General features: G+C 43.1%; 1 protein-coding gene across 1 annotated transcript; it reads left to right on the forward strand.

Annotated features, from left to right (window-relative positions):
• Nucleotides 1-386: 386 nt before the first annotated feature.
• On the forward strand, nucleotides 387-1812 carry tpbg1b (trophoblast glycoprotein 1b; the record flags this gene model as incomplete). The annotated part of the gene is made up of 2 exons (XM_080532439.1): nucleotides 387-646; nucleotides 963-1812. 2 exons carry the CDS (start codon nucleotides 387-389, stop codon nucleotides 1810-1812), a joined length of 1110 nt encoding a protein of 369 aa, XP_080388565.1.
• Between the last annotated feature and the right edge of the window lie 16271 nt (nucleotides 1813-18083).

The raw sequence follows: 18083 nt of genomic DNA on the forward strand, positions 1-18083 counted from the left end.
GAAGTTGAAAATTCAGCCAGGACATGCAGAGTCGGGCAAGATGATGGTTTAGGACAGGCTGACCAGCGCAAGACATTCCGCGTTTCATTTTCATCGGCAGCCTTTATGTCTGAAAAGTGTAGTCTACAATCGGTGAATTAATAAGGGACGACCACCACAGATGCAAGCTGTTTTTGTCGACGCATTAAAAAGTCACCCGGAGTTATTTATCGGGAAAGCCAAGAAAGGGGAGTTTGTTCTTTTTCCGTTTAAAGATACATTTACAAGGAAATTCCTAAATGCCAGGATTCGCAAGACATAGGAGATGTGTTGATATTCTTTCGAGTGTTTTCAATGTATATTAGCCTACTGATATTTCCTGTTGTCACATAGCATTTGTTTTAAAAATGCCGCATTTGGCACTACGATTGGTTTTCTGTGCGCTTTTCTGTGCAATCTCTGCGCGCGCATCGTGCCCTCCTCGTTGTGAATGTTCCGAAGCCGCGCACACTGTCAAGTGTGTCTCCAAAGACTTGCGTAGTATTCCGTCTGGAATCCCTGGGTACACGAGGAATTTGTTTATAACGGGAAACCAAATTACTCGAATTGGTCCTGAGTCTTTCAAAGGACTTGAAAATGTAACCACTCTGTCATTGAGCAACAACAGGTAAGAGAGAAACTGACAAATGAGTTTAACATAAAACAAATGGACATTTCGTAATATGTTGTATTACTTTAACAGATAGTTCTAGTTGATAGTATAGTCAATTGACTATACTATCAACTAGAACTGTCTGTTAATGTAATATATACATATCATTATTATATATAGGTTATGCATTACCAATTGGTAACGTCCTTTGTTATATGTTATAACATCCTGTCTTCTCACACACTTTTGAATATAGCCACCTCTGTATTTGAATGGTGGAACCAAACATAAGACTATGAATGCAAAACTTTTTGTCCCTCATTCCCTCCAGGATATCCACAGTGGAGTCTGACACCTTCTCTGGTCTGCGTAACCTTCGCTCCCTGGACCTGAGCAGCAACCAGCTGGCTCTGATCCACCCAGAGGCCTTCACAGTACCGAGTCACACTCTGCGCGAGCTCAACCTCAGCCGGTCCCTGTACAACCACTCCTCTGTGATGGACCTGGCAACCTCTCTTCGTTGGAGAACACTTGCCGCCCTGCAGGGGTTGGATCTGTCAAGCAATGGGCTGGTCTACTTGCCCACACACATCTTCTCCCACCTGGGAGGCCTCAGACGGCTTCACCTGGCCAACAACTCCCTGGTGGCCATCTACAACGGCACCTTCTTTGGCCTGGAGCAGCTGGAGGAGCTCGATCTGACCCTCAACTCCCTGAAGACGGTCCGAGAGGAGGGCCTCCGGGAGCTGGACGAGCTGTCCAGAGCCAGGTTTCTGCTGGGGGAAAACCCCTTCACCTGCACCTGTGGCATTGAGCCGTTTTCTGCCTGGCTTAACAGTTCACAGGAAAACATTGCAGAGGTAGAGGGACTGGTGTGCGCATTCCCAGCTGACATGAGGAACACGTCCCTGTTGGCCTTGGGCCAGCTGACTCTGGGGTGCCACCAAGGGGGTGAGGGGGCGGACCTTGCCCTGCAGACCTCCTACGTCTTTCTGGGTATTGTTCTGGGCCTTGTGGGCTTAGTCTTCCTCTTTGTACTATACCTCAACCGCAAGGGCATCAAGAAGCGGATCTATGATCTGCGGGACGCCTGCAGGGAGGTGTGGGAAGGGTACCATTACCGCTATGAGCTTGATTCTGACCCCAGGCTGTCGCAGGTCTCCACGACTGCCGATGTGTGATGAAGATAGAACATAAACTTGAATGCCCTTCTTTCATAAAAAAAACTTTTTTCTAATGCATTGATACGTAGTTCTGAAAAAAAACCTGTATATATGAATTGCTTGTAAATATATACATATAGTAGTGTTGTTGTTATTGTCCAATAGCATTGTCCAGATTAAAGCATGCACTGCCTGTCTTTCCTGTACTTCTTTAGACACTGAAACTCAACCAATCTCCCCTTTTATTACACACACCGTCTGGGACTTAAGGTGGAATACCCTGGCCAACCAATGGGCATGAACAGTAAAAGAGGATAGCCTACCTTCTCAAAGCTAAATCTTCTATGTCTTGTCATACTAGAACTAAGTGCCTGGGTCACTAGGGAGTAAAAAAAAAATGCAATGGTCAATATGCTCCTTAATTTCTATGTAAGTTATAATTCAAGTTGAGTGGGGAAAGGAGTAGTCTTAAATCTTGAGTGGAAGTAGTGAAATTGAGGACTGTGAAAATACCTTTTTGATCCACTTGAATATGGTTGTATATTATGTGTGGAAGCTTGAAGTTATGTATCAGTATCTACCAAGCTCATGATAAGCCAAGTAATGAAAGGCAGGTACTATGACGCCAACCCCCATGATGTTTAGGCACAATTTCTCATTCAATTTGAGCCATTTAAAGCAGGACTAGCCCTTTGGTCTTCTGTCCTCCTGCCCCAGGGTGCCTGAAAAGAATTTGAGCAGCTTAGTCTCCATAGCATTCCAAAGGGAGGAGAACTTCTAAGCTCTTCTAAAATCAACACACTGTTCTTCTCTCGCTGGGGATGGGGAAAGGACCGTTCAGTCCAGAGCCAGAAACGGAAATCTCTAGCCCCCTTTTTCCACGTGACTTTGTTTTAACTCCTCTGGTTTTATTGTCAAGATGATGAGAACCAGTCCTGGGGAAAGTGATCCCTCCTCCTTGAAGACAACAGCCGCTCTGGAGGCTCTTTGAAGGATAGCCTGGCTCTCCAGCTTTTTCTGTTTAGGGGACTTTTCAATGATAAGATACAGATGATTCTGAAATGTCAGCACCAGAGTTAAATTCAGTGGTCTACTCTCCGTGGAGGAACTGTTGTTGTATGGCAATACGAATCTACGATTTGCTATACATTTGAACTTCATCCCTCGATTTACACATCTGCCATAAACGAAGTATTTGATCCACTTGTAAAATGACAATTGACCGTAGTGATGTGATGGATATATGAACCATCTTTTGTTATGATCTGTAAAGTGTTCACATTATGTTTTAAAGAACACCAAGAATGTGGAGCTTACAAAATGGTGATCTGTATGCGGAATGGTGAAATGGTGTACTGCATGCATGAAAATAAGAGAGGGAAAGCAAACAAACAAAAAGATCTGTATTTGATATGCATGCATTGCATTGAAATAAGCTAAAGCCTACACATTGTTGGGCCAAAAAGCACATTTGATTTATGTTTCCATTGTTCATAAATAATAACTATAAGCGTGTTCTCGTGGTGAACAGAACAGAGTGGAAAGAACTACAATGGAAAGGTGCTATGCACTGATTGCGTTGAGTGAATAGAGTTGAGTATTACTCATTACCCCCAGACAAAAGCTGACTCACTCCCTTGTGGCCATTTTCATGTAGAACGTGTCAGAGGGAGAGACCTAACTACTACCACTACTACTAATGGCATTGTTCTGCCAAAGGTCTGAGGGGGAGGCATGAGGAACAGATAGGAGAATTAGTGTTGTGGAATAGAGAGCGACATGGTGTGTGTAGACAAACGTCTATCCTTTATCATATTATATCAAGATATTATTCAGATTCCTCTGGTAATCCTGCAATGTTTAGTCAGTTGTGCTGCCTGTATGCTAAAAATGTCCAAATAAAGTTTAAGAAATGTATTATTAAAACTAGTCTATAGTCACTTATGTTCATGGTTTGAGCATGTCCTTACTGTCTGTGATATCCATACAGTAGGCTAACATGTGTAAGTAAAGAGTAAACAAAAAGTGAGTAAAGAGCAAACAAAAGTAAAGAAAAACTAGGTCACATTTCCTATTATGGAAGTGAGGGATACAAGAACACTTGGAATCTATACTAGGAGAGTATATGTCAATAAGAGTATACATTGTGTAACATCTATAGTATCAATCATCAAAATCAAAATGTGGATAAAAATGGTCTGGCATTGTACACATTTTTCAAGTTGCGGAACCCAATGAAATTGACCATTTGCATGGAAAAGAGAAAACAATTGAGGCTATACTGCAATAATACAAAGGGCCACTATAAATGGCCTATGAGATGTCTGCGAGGCAGGTTCTATGAGATGAGCATTGTCCTCCAAAGCAAATATGCCTTGTGATTCTATTCTCCTTCAACTTTCACAGAGGGGCTATTATACTGCACCGAAATAGTATTCACTCATCATGACAAAGTCTAGCGTCCTGATACAGCCTTTGTAAGGGAAGTGTCATCATTCTTAATAATTGCCCCTGGGAGGAAATCCATGAGGGGTTGTCATTGGCCTTTACACAATATGTCACGACAAGTGCATTAACCTTGGCATGGGCTTTTTGGTGTCAATTGCCGAAGCAGAAAAATTTGTCACCATAGACTATTATTGGGTGGCTTTGAGAATGTATTTGATTAACATACTCATGAGACTGGTCACAACAGAAAAATACAGTGTCAGTTTTCGGAAGGCGCTACATGGTTTTCTCAGAAGGAAAAGCAAAACAAAGAGCCTTCCTTATTAACTAGTGCTGTCTCTCACAATTGCTCCCTTTGCACTAGAGGAAGGCAAGCTTGTTAAAACCTCTGACAAATTAACCCAATTAGTTGTGTTTCTGTGATTGCGTGATGAGTGAAACAAAAATCATGTTTGTATGTTTGGAGATTGCCGCCACTATTCTTGGATATGGCAATGGCAATGAACTAAATAGGTTTTATCTCCCACATGAGCAGTTTGGTTTAACTGAGAAGACAATTTCCTTTCCATTTCTTCAGTTTGAATTCCAGCAAGCTGGTTGTTAAATGACTTGAATGATACAAAAGTTTGTGAGACCACTGGGTTGCTTTTGAAGAGGCAAGTTACTTAGACTTCTTTCATATTTTATTTTTTCACTAATCTCTGCCTTGTGGTTTGGCTATTAAATGTAAAAAACAGAAAAAACAAAAAACATATTTCTTGTTTCTGAGCGACTTTGGAAATGTTCTTTTGGAGCAATTAGTTCTTTATATGAATGCTGCCTCTTTGGTGACATCTTGGCGCCATTAAGTGGATTTAATGACCATGATAGGGAATACGGCTTTAAAGTGAATCCCACATCTGTGAGGAATTGAACATGTTAAAAAAAAGAGACCACAACAGTCAACGGCATGACGACAAAGACAAAGTGGCATCCACTTCGCCGCAGGCTTGGTATGGCAAACAGAGCTCTGAGGATCTGAGGATAGAGCTAATTTCTTCTCTGAGGATGGAGCTTTCTTTCCCTCTGCCCCTCTCTCTCCCTCTCCATGGTGGTTTACACCATGAAACACTCCGACAGGTCCGTGGACCTCTTGGCCTCTGACTCAGCAGGGTCTCATGACATGATGAGAGTGTGTTCAACATGTTTGAACATAGCAGATCATTGAATAACAGTTTTATCTATTTAGTTTTTTTTTATATATATATATATATATATATTTGGTTGCCCTCTTGTCTTTTATGTCATAGAGGACATTTGAACTGCAGCCACCATGTTTAATACAACAAAACAAACATCGACATCTGTCACCAACCACGCCGTCTAGTCATTTAACCTTGCTCCCTTGACATATCATATTTGCCCAGCCTTGTCTGTGTCTCACTAGTCCAGCATGTCCAACCAGTCCAGTGACAGAAAGAACAGCCACAGAACCACTGAAGTGGTTGCGGTGGGGTATTGCCCATTGTTCTGGGGTTCACTTGATCAATGGCAACTAATTGTGTTTGCCAGAGGGTGGAGGGGGAGAGGAGTTGGTACAGCTGGACCGATACCCATTAAAGCCAACCACCCTCCCATTCATCACTTTCATAAGGCCAGGCTATATCGACACACACTTACACACACTCCTCCACTCCACTGTAATGCTGAACTCTCCAAAGACTGGGCTGGATATGTGTTAGGTTTCACCTCATTAAGTTGACATTAGAAATAATTTATTACGGTTTAGAACACTATTGCAGAGGTTTGATTGTACTTCTGTATGGTAATCGCAATTAGGCTTATTCCTTAACTTTTACTACAATGGTAAATGTATCCCTTGTATATATGTTCTGTACTGAAGATGCTAACACGAATTCAAGGACATTGTAGTCAATCATGTTTGTGTTGTGTATGCTTCATAATTCTCTAACAACCTAAAATAATACCATGCCTTGTATCATAACACTGTCTTCCAGCCACAACAGATTGCTTGACTACAAGTGAGATTTTAGAAAATAACAAACAAATACATTTGGTAAAAATACATTTTAAAAAGTAATGTTTCATGTAAAATGCACAACCACAACAATGTGACTCCCCTCTGAAGTGTTCACAAATACACCCCTATTGATCTGCTTGACTACAACTGCACTACCAGGACAAGGTTGCCAGGACCTCTAAATATCCCCAATCCCTCAGGCCTCTATGCATAGCTGTGACCAGCTTGAGGCTGTGTTGTGGGTGCAGCCCTCTCTCAGCTGGTTGGATGACAGTCCCTCTGTCCATGTGGCTTGTAAGAAGTTTTGTTTTGTTGTAGCTGCGGTTGTTTAGAAGAGGATGAGGTTAGAAAGTTTTCAATTACAGAGTAATTTTTTCCCTCTCTGTCCTAACTCACCACAACCATAGTTCTTTCTCTGTCTCTGCCAATTACCATACAGATTATATGATCCGCAATTTCAATTCATACCAGGCACTTTGCTTGTATTCTACATACCATGACCATCAAGTCTGGTGTTGTTTGATCAAAGTTTTTTATTGTGCTGGAAGAAAAAGGCAACATGGCAGACTATTTGCATCTTTGCAATATGTTTTATACACCATTTAGCTGATGCTTTTATTCAAAGCAACTTACATTGCAGTGAGTGCATACATTTTTCAGTATATGGTCCCAGCAGGAGTCAAACCCACAACCTAAGCGTTGTTAGCACAATGCTCTACCAACTGAGCCACAGAGGACCACGGAGAGGAATTCTGGATAGGGGGGGGGGGGGGGGGGGGGGGGCGGTGCAGTCTGAAGATGAATCGGTCCAATGGAAAGACACAAAGAAAAACACAAAGAATCCGTCGATTGATTAGACATACCACAGGAACCCACAATATGATTTATTGGATAAAAAGTTCTGCCATTGGTCTTCCCAGAGCAAATGTATGGTGTCAGTGTTCCTGGTTCATTAAATATGGGCATGACCTGTTTTAAGGGTAAGGAAGAGACATTTTTAACTCATCCTCTACTTTATCATCTCATTCAAGCATCAATGACCTTGTATTGAGTTGAAGTGACAAAAGTGCCAACACGATAGTTTCAGCTGAAACAAAAGACATTAAGACTTCAGGACCAAGTCCTATCTCATTAGGGAGAACATCCCTCTCAGTGTCCCATTTATTAACCCCAGGACAATTATCTTCCCTCTTTGATTTATGATTGCCTCTGATGTCATCACGCAATAGATGCCTGTCTTTTGGGAGGTCTAATTTACCGGTGCACGTGTGCATGTATGATGTTGTAGTCCTTACTGTGCACCATCAAAAAAATATTTAAATTCAATGTTATTTTGGGAAGCTTTATCATGGCTCAACCAATCATGCTTGTTGCAAGAACTGTGGGATGAAGAGAGAGTTCAGCTTGTGTTCAACAGCAGTGTTGTGATGATGAATCTTTGATCTGTGTGCTTGCTGTGTAAGGTGTGCCTCTCTATAGGTAGCTTGACCTCTTGCTTTCCGGTTGGGAGGAGCCGTGAGCTCATTATTGCTCAGCTTATTATTACCTTCATTTTTTCTAATGGCGTACCAGATGCCAGAGCGGGAGGGGGCCCAGTGCTCCCAACAGGGATCTGCAGTATCTGATTGGCCAGGAAGAGAAGAACGTTCTGGAGGTCAAAGGGCAGATACTTGCAGAGTGGCGACACCATCTGCCCAGTCATGATTATTTCTGCGCTCTTTTTGATTGTCAGTTCTATAACTGTCATAAAGACAGTTAACATAACAGAGACAGTCAATAATGTCCATCAGTTCAACTCTCACAATTCAATTACATCCCATTGAGGAGATGGTTCATTGTTATGTGGATTTAGGGAAATTAGAGATATTATAATGTCTTCATTTCAGCCTGTCATGATAGATGTTGTGTGCTTTAAGATATTCTGCTTGTGTAATGAATCACCCAGCTTCTGTATTTCTTTATGTTGTTACTGCAAGTTGATCCTCTCTGCATCCTATCTATTAGTCCTGCTTTGCACAGCTCTATACATAAATAAGATGGCAACTGCAACATCCTCCTCCATGGTCTGCCATTGCAGTCCATGTGTAATCAGGTTCCCTGCGGATCGGGACACATCCACATCTATCTTGACATGGAAGAAACCCAAGCCTGACAGCAGCAGTGTCACCAATGTGCTCCTACTATAGCAGCATTAGCATTACACTACGCACACACACCCTTTGGTTTTCATTCTGTGAATGAAGGTAATAATAACCTGAGAAATAATGAGCACAGCCCATCCCAATGGGAAAGCTTACTTCTAGAGAGATACACCTTCATTTGTCCCTGATGTAGGTTCCATGTTGAACCCTTTTCCACAGAGGGTTCTACATGGAACCTAAAAGGGTTATTCCAAGAATTCCTCTACTGGGACAAGAGTGCATGATGAGTATGAACTCTGCACTTCCACAGGTTAGGGGTCTTTGCCACTTGGAATGTGTACCCTCATTATTACAACAGCTTTCTCTGTGGAAATCAACACAAATTGGAGGGATATTTGCTTATGGGACATCATGGGTACAAATTTTGCCTCAGTGATGGACAGCATCCATTAGGAGGACGAAGTCACCTCACCTGATTAATAGAGCTCATTTCCACTATGATTTATGACACCTCTCTCTTTTTTTTGCAAAGATTTTTTTAAAAACTCTACCATCTTTCCTAATGACTTGTGTCATCAAGATTGTTTCTGCTGATGCCAGCAGTGGAAGACTTCCTCCGTGTTTCTTTTTCTTTCGTACTGTATGAATGTTCACAGGCGTAATGGAAAGAATTCAGAGGAGGAAACAGTTCCTAAAAAATTCACTCCACACCATTTCCTCTGGCAGGAAATGGTATCTTTGATCTAAGCCGCCACACTCGGATGGTCAAAACATGCAAGGTGTCGCTCTTTTTCCTGTTCTGTGACTGAGACAATCTGGAGACCAATCTTTCCTCCTATGCCTGCATAAATGTCCAATGTGTCAACAACAATGTAGAATCTAAAACATAAATGGAATAGGTTTTGATTTTTTCCTCCAGGCCCAGCAGTGTGCAGTGTGCCTGATGACATGATGTGACGGTGAAACTAGGACAGAGTGACAGATCTCCTCATTGTTCCATGGCCTGTTGGCACGAGCATGCTCCTCAGCCTGCAGGAGGGGGACATTAATTATCCCTATCGATCAAGGACAGATTGAAAGGTGAATATTTAGATCTGCTAGACTTTTGGGGCGGACATACTGTACTGTTCGTGATGGCACAGTGTGTGTGTATAATGTGTATGGTGTGTGTATGTGTGTGTGTGTGTGTGTGTGTGTGTGTGTGTGTGTGTCTGTGTGTGTGTGTGTGTGTGTGTGTGTGTGTGTGTGTGTGTGTGTGTGTGTCTGTGACGTGTGAGTGTGTATGTGTTCTGCATAGCTGGTGGGAAGGATTATTTTAATATGGAACATACCACACGGTGGCACAAACAAGCAGTTAGGGACATACTGGTTTAAGATTACAAGGTGAAGTTCCAAGTGCAATAATGATGACTATTGTTCACTTGTGTTCCACCCAGGGGAACATTAAAGCAACTATCAATGTCATTTAAAAACATAAATAAGCTGCTATGATATGACTCCTAAATACCTTTACTAGAGTAAAAGTGTTAAACCGCTTCACAATCAAAGAAATAATGACTTATTACTGTACTGTGAATGTTTTTGTTGATTTTGTAAATTATGTCTAGCTTCAAATTATGTTTTTGAAAGAATGATTCTCTTGGGGGTGTAATTCTTTGAGCACAATTAATAGATAACAAAGGGTAGGACTATTTTTTATTATTACATTAACTATTGTGATTCATTTGAAATGTATATTGTGTGAACTGTTTTAACTCAATTCTAATTGCAATCGTATTTATCGTTATTTTTTACAATTGCGCACATTGCAATCGACCGTTGTAGGAAAATTATTTAAATTATTAGAATTTCATTGTTTGATTGATTGATTGATTCAGGTGTCTCCTAAATCGTTCAGTTGTATTTAGATTGTTTTGGATTGAATTTCTTTAAGAACACATTTACAGTACATGAGATGCAATTATTCCAAGAGAATTATGTGAATTGATCTTATTTCATTTAATAAGATCATTAATTACTGCAGGTATTTGAATAACACTTACTGTGATACTATCTCTGTAACTATATATCTCTTTTCTCAAACAAAAGCTATTACATTTATTATTATCAATAATATAAAAAAATACAACAAAACCCAACTCAACTCAACTGACACACACACACACACACACACACACACACACACACACACACACACACACACACACACACACACACACACACACACACACACATATACGCAGGAACGCATGCATGCACACACACACTTGTCTTTGTTATCAGTTGTAAACTAGTAGGCAATAACAGATAAACTTTATGTGCCACACATACTGTTTTGAATGTGGAAAGTATGCATTTCATTTAGTTAAAATTGTAAGTGATTTCATGTATTATTTGTTAAAGAAAAATGTACCTCAACCCTTGTAGGGATAGGCTGCCAGATTAGCCACATTACAGTCTATTTGAACAACTTCTATTCTATTTAACATGAGAGGCTGTCCTTTAGACATTGGGTTCAAGAGGAAACCCAGCGGAAAATTGGACACTCATTCCGCTGGTTTTGGAGTTTGGTCTGATTGGCCAGACCTGAATGACCTCTGTGTCCGAGCCGGGGTGTCCCTGGAGTGGGTGCGGTCTGACTCTGAGACTGTTCGGGTCTCAGAGAACTGTATATCTAACCCTCTCACACAGGTCAGGGCAACAGCCTCCTTTGCTGGACAGAGCCACCAGCTAACATCTAGAGGGGCCAGACGGACTCTCATGGACCTTCATCAACATCAACAACAACAACAACACTGGACTGGTCTGAAACTCCAGGGAAAACTGGCATGTCTTCCCACAGCTGATCACTCTGTTTCCCATTCTTTTCTAAAAAACACTGCACTCGATGAGGACATTGTCATATTCACAACCAAGGCCAGATTACAAGTCCTTCCTACCAGACTCAACCTCTCTATTTGGTTTCCCTCCACCCAGGTTCCTCATTGCTTGCACCACACCACAGAACAGGTTACAGAAACACTATCACATATCTTGAATGGCTGTTATGTTTACAAAGGAATGTATATAGCACGTCATGACAGAATTGTGAGCCTTATAGTAAAGGACATATCACTCCACTTCCCAGTTACAGTGAAAATGTATACACATGCTTGTGTCAATGCATCCATGTTCAATTTCTGTAATGACCAATGTCACTTTTCACAGTTGTCTGCTAACACACCAGATGTTGTTGTTGTTAATGAAGAGTCCAGAGAGGTGTCTGTATTAGAGGTAGCATGCACCTTTGATATAAGCCTAGAGGAAGCCTTCATGACTAAGGTCATGAAATACCAGCAGCTTGTAGACACCATCTCAGAGCTAGGCTATAGGTGTACGCTATTAGTCTTTATATTTGGCAGTCTTGGACATGTGCACAGATTGGTTGTCAGAGGACTACGTCTACTGGGAATGTCCAAGGGAGAAGCAAAAAGGCTCAGCAAGTATTGCTCTGTCTCTGCGATTATTGGCAGCGGCCATATATGGCGGAGACGGTGTTACTTGTACCCGTGAGTCTTGTCCTGTTGTATGTGAAAGACATTGTCCATGTCTGTTTGTGAATGCATCCCATCTGTGCCTTCAGTATTTGTGTCCCTGTATACTTGTTTCTATGTGGACAGAAATAAATGATTAAAATGTGTGTGTGTGTGTGTGTGTGTGTGTGTGTGTGTGTGTGTGTGTGTGTGTGTGTGTGTGTGTGAGTGAGTGTTATGTATATTCTTTGTTTGTTTTGGTTATTATTGTTTGTATCCCTTGGTTGACTCAAATTATCTGGAGACAAATGTAGAACTGGGAGTTGTTAAGATGTTAAGGTTCATCTGCGTGTGACTGTTTGTGTGTACATGTATAAGTAAGTAAGTATCTGTATGTATGATTGCAGTATACACGTAGGTTGATGTATAATTCATTTTGCATATTTCTCATCTGAATACCTTTACATTTGAAATGTGTCTTGTTCCATTTTCCCATTAGAAAAAAATAAAAATAATAATTCTCATGATCTTAAAAACCTGTCCTTACTCCAAGCTGGAATGTGTCTGAAGTTTCCTGGATGTCCTCAGAAGGGTTCAACTGACAAGAGAATAGGTATTTATCACAATGGGGCGGCTGTGGCTCAGGAGGTAGAGCCGGCGTCTAATGATCTGGCTCCACGTGTCGAGGTGTCCTTGGGCCACATTGGGGCAAATTGCTCCCAATAAGCGTGGTGCCATTGGTGTGTGAATGTGTGTGTGAATGGGTGAATGAGAGCCCATTGTAAAGCGATTTAGAATAAGGCGCAGTCCATGCAGTCCATTTACAATGGTAGTCTAGAAAAACAAAAGCTTGTGTACCATGTAAGGGTTGAGGCCAAAACACTTCTTCCCACATTTCGAAGGAAACTTGGCAATCAATGATGAGGACTGAGAACACATTCCATGAACAGGGAAATAAGTGAAACTAAAGTGGTTCGATTGGGTTTAAAATTGAAAAACAAATCTGTCATACATGAAACATTCGCCAACTTGATTCATGTAGATGGTCAGCCCACCCCTCGCCAACCACCACTGCTCCAGATGGCTTTAGGTTACGTCAAACTCCCTTCACTATGGCTGCTAGAAGGATGCAAGATAAAGTGGACGAGTGTCACAGAGCTGTCTATCATGAAGGGCTTGCATCCGTCCACCCCTGTTTATTCACCCTGGGCTAATAGGCTGAGAATAAGTGATTCCAAAAGTAAAATCAAACATAACAAATGATTATAGCCCTGGAAATTAAATGTTGTAATCAGTGGCGGCTGGTGGTGATACTGAGTGGGGGGGCTAATAAATCCATTAGGCCGCCTAGGGTCTATACCAGGGGTGGGCAATTAATTTTCACAATGAGCCACATGAGAAACCGGGACTATTGTGGAGGGCCGGACCAGTAGGCTGAACTTAATTCTGCTCAATATTACTTTTATTGCTTTATAGGTCAAATATAGAAGAGCAAGAGGACTCATTTAAACACAGGGAAGTAAATGCAGCTGGGTTTTGCAACATCAGTTTGTGCCTATTATTTATTAACATTACATACATACAACATTACGAGTCACAGTGTAGTATTTCTACCTTCTGAAATGATGGCTAGGACTGGTGATATCAAGTGAAAGATTCTTTATATACAAATCTGCTGACATACACTTGTGATCACTTTCTTTTTCAATAAAACGAGCTATTAGATATTCACTTTCAATTCAATGTACAATTCACATTTCTCAAAAACAACAAACTGTCAACTTATATGACGTCTTTCTACAAGACATTCTGGAACCTGCAGTTCTTCTTCTTCTTAGCTAATACAACAGAAATGTACTTCTGTCAATCAATCATGTAACATATTAATCAATCTATTTTAACTGTGAATCAATCATGTAACACATTAATCAATCTATTTTAACTGTGAATCAATCATGTAACATATTAATCAATCTATTTTAACTAACTAAACTAAACTAAGTGCTTTTCATATTTTTTACAAGTCATAGACTTACTAACTTTTCCCGGACTTTTATTCTGAAACTTTTTACCTATATACATACCTGGAGCGACCCTGGACAGTAGGAGGAGTTACGTGTCATAAGAGCACTTCACTACTTAATTTCCAATCATAGTGGAGGTATGATATATGGCAGGCTATGTATACATACAGGTGGAAAGGCTTTTTTAAAGGCATTTTTAACGAACTCCCAGCAGAGTCAAAACACGAAATTCTGTGATTACTACCGTTTCCAGTTGAAACATAAACTCATCTAATAAGGTCATTAATTACCACATGTATTTGAATAACACTTACTGTGATAATGTCTCTGTGTTATGTAACTATATACAATGGGGGGAAATACATGTGTCACGGCTTGGTGAAAAGGTCCGCATGTTGGGAATTGTGAAACCTCGCAATCAAGCCAAAGTCTTGTTGGCGCACCTCTCCCCTGGCCGTTGCGCGTCTCTCGGTAAAAGCTTACGGCACCGGGGATTCCCAGGTGGTCTCCCATCCAGGTACTAACCCGGCCCAACTCTGCTTAGCTTCACAAAGTCGGACGAGAGAATAATATCACCGATCATCCATACAGAGCAACCATGGGCACCTCCACACGCTGCCGGGGAGCGAGCCCTGCCCGATCGGACCCTTTTTCGGGAGCAGGCAACATAGGACCCTTTTTCGGGGCAGGGAACATAGGACCTTTTTTAGAAAAGTTAAATGCTTATGTAACGAACGGTAATGTTGTGTGGAATCAATAATAGTGATTCATTCGAACTGCACATCACTCATATTTAGCAGCTTGATGTATGGATGCTGTATGATAATGTCGCTGATTCGTAGATTTGCTGTAGAATAATACTGTGGATTAAAATGATTTCACTAGCCTACTTATTTCTGTGCAGTATGTGTATACAGGATGACTTCAACAAGTACAGTAGCCTACACTATGTTCATGAGAGTCTATGAAAGCATGCAAGCCTACACTATAGAAGTGTCCACACCTCTGACCTGAAATTTGTCTTACAGAATGACAAGGTGAGAGGTTCTGAGAGAACCAGCCCCTCCCGCTCCTCCTGCACCCAAGCCACACGACGACCCCGCCCCAGCGCCGTGCCCCCCCCCCAATGCTGCTTTTCCTCCTTCTCTCCAGTGGACGCTGCCCAGGTCGCCAGGCTGGTCACCCTGGCCAAGACCTCAACCTGCTCACTGGACCCCATGCCCACAGCCCTGGTCAAGGACTGCTTACCCGCCCTCTGCCCCTACATTGTGGATATTATTAATACCTCCCTGCTATCTGGCATAGTCCCCACCAGCTTCAAAACTGCCTCAGTCACCCCCATCCTCAAGAAACCTGGTCTGGACCCTGATGACCTCCACAACCACCGGCTGATCTCCAACCTTCCCTTCCTGAGTAAAACCCTGGAAAGAGCAGCCGCTGGTCAAATCCATCAGTATATGTCCAACCATGAGCTCTATGAGCCCCTACAATCCGGCTTCAGATCCCACCACAGCACAGAAACCGCCCTCATTAAAATCACCAATGATCTCCTCATTGCTGCTGACTTGGGCCGTTTCAGTATCCTCATCCTCCAGGACCTCTCTGCTGCCTTCGACACTGTCTCCCACACCATCCTCCTCAACCGCCTCTCCACCCACCTGGGTGTCACTGGTACAGCCCTCTCCTGGTTCACATCATACCTCTCGAACAGGGAACAGTTTGTCTCCACCCACGGCTCAAGCTCCCCCCCAGCCCCAGTCAACCAAGGCGTCCCCCAAGGCTCTGTACTCGGACCCCTCCTCTTCACCATTTACATTGTCGTCACGGCCTTAACTACCACTGCTACGTCGACGACACCCAAATCTACCTCAGCTCCACCCCATTCTCGCCGCTCCCCCCCCAGTCCCTCATCAACTGCCTGCTCGAAATAAAAACCTGGATGACATCTAACCTTCTCAAACTTAACACCAAGAAAACAGAGCTCATGGTTGTGGCACCCAAGGCGCTGCTCCGGAAGGTTGGGGACTTCATCCTCGAGGTCGACGGATGCTCCATCTCCCCATCCCCCGAAGTCCGAAACCTGGGCGTCATCCTGGACTCCACCCTCTCCTTCCACTCCCACTTAAAATCCATCACTAAATCCGTCTTTTTCCACCTCAGAAACATCACGGCCAGATTACGACCTTCCCTCACTGACTCCGTTGCCGAAACCCTCATCCACGCCTTCGTCACCTCCCGTCTGGACTATTGTAATGGAGTCCTGTTCGGGGTTCCCAACAAAGCCCTGGACAGGCTCCAGTACGTGCAGAATTCAGCTGCCAGGATCCTCACCCACACCAATCCTCACCTCCACCGGCTCCCGGTCAAGTCCCGCATCATTCAAAATCCTCCTCCTCACCTACAAATCCGCAGACATGGGCCTGCTATCCACCCCCTGCACCAACCTACAGACCTTTGGGGACAGAGCCTTCAGTGTGGCCACACCTACTCTCTGGAACTCCCTCCCTATAGTGATCCGCAACGCCCCCACCCTGGACTCCTTCAAATTAGCCCTCAAAACACATCTGTTCTCCAAGGCCTTTGGCCCCTAGTCATTGTTTCAGTTTTTGCTTTGTTTTCTGTTTTGTCTGTCCGTTCATTCCCTTGTAAAGCGTCCTTGGGTTTTTGAAAGGCGCTATATAAATTTAAGTTATTATTATTATTATTATTATTATTATTATTATTAGATGAGACCTTGATGTGAGTCACCAGCACTTTAGGTATTTGTCATTGTATTAGCAATTCTATTTTATGAACATAGTAGTATTTCGTAAACATGGTGTATTGGTAACAGTGGGCAATCATTTTAAGCATTTTAAAGGAGCTACACCCCCACTAGATGCATTATGGACTAAATAAATGCAACACAGACACAACATTATTATTGTTACCTTTTGCCAGTTTCTTTTCTCTTGCTGCTACATTGTCGACTGAAATTGAAGCCATAACAATTTTACTCTCTTGTACTTGTATAATAAGAGCGTGGAGACAGGCGGAACGCAGGTGGAAAAAGGACAGGCTGACCATCTCACTCGAGATTTTGAGGGAAAAGCAGAGGACCTATCAGAAGGTGGTAAAGACTGAAAGGGCCAAGTACTTTGCCACTCTCATCTCCAACAACTCACACAACCCCAGAGTGTTATTCAGGACAATCAACACCGTTGTTCACCCCCCCCCCTACCGTCATCCAGGATCCATCCCCGGCTAAGTGCGAGGAATTTTTATCCTTTTTTTCTGACAAAGTCACCAACATCAGAAAAAACATCCCGCACTCCACCAAGGACTTAGCCGTCACACTGGGATGTTCATCCACTTTCTCCAGCTTCTGTCCTTTCACTCTACCAGCCCTCTCCAAGATGGCCGCTGCACTGAAGCCGGCCTCATCGTCTCTGGACCCCATCCCTACCCCCCTTCTCAAAGAGGTGTTCGACACGATAGGGCCACACATCCTCTCTATAATCAATAGCTCGCTGGCCACTGGCATTGTTCCGCCCAGCCTCAAACAAGCTGTGGTCCAGCCTCTCCTCAAGAAACCTAACCTGGACCCCTCCAACCCCAGTAATTACAGACCTATTTCCAAGCTCCCAGTCGTGTCCAAGCTCCTGGAAAAGGCTGTCCTCAGCCAGCTGTGGCCCTACCTCCAACAGAACAACATCCTGGAGAAGTTTCAGTCTGGCTTCAGACCTGGCCATAGCACTGAGTCGGCCCTTTTAAAGGTTTGGAACGACCTCCTCCTCATCGCAGACTCCAGGAAATGTGCTGCCCTGGTCCTCCTGGACCTCAGCGCAGCTTTTGACACCATAGACCACGCCATCCTCCTCGATCGCCTCCAGCAGGAGGTTGGCATCACCGACACCGCTTTGTCGTGGTTCAAGTCCTACCTCAACAATAGAACCTACGCCGTCCACATAGCAGACTGCTCCTCCAGACAAGCCAACCTCACCTGTGGGGTCCCTCAGGGCTCCATCCTCGGTCCCATCTTGTTCTCCCTCTACATGCTCCCCCTATGTCTAATCCCTCAACGCTACAATATCTCATTCCACTGCTATGCGGACGACACCCAGCTCTACCTGTCAATCAACACTGACGACCCCGCCGATCTGAA

Source organism: Nansenia antarctica, assembly GCF_963989245.1.
Source record: "Nansenia antarctica genome assembly, chromosome: 5".
NCBI lineage: Eukaryota > Metazoa > Chordata > Actinopteri > Argentiniformes > Microstomatidae > Nansenia > Nansenia antarctica.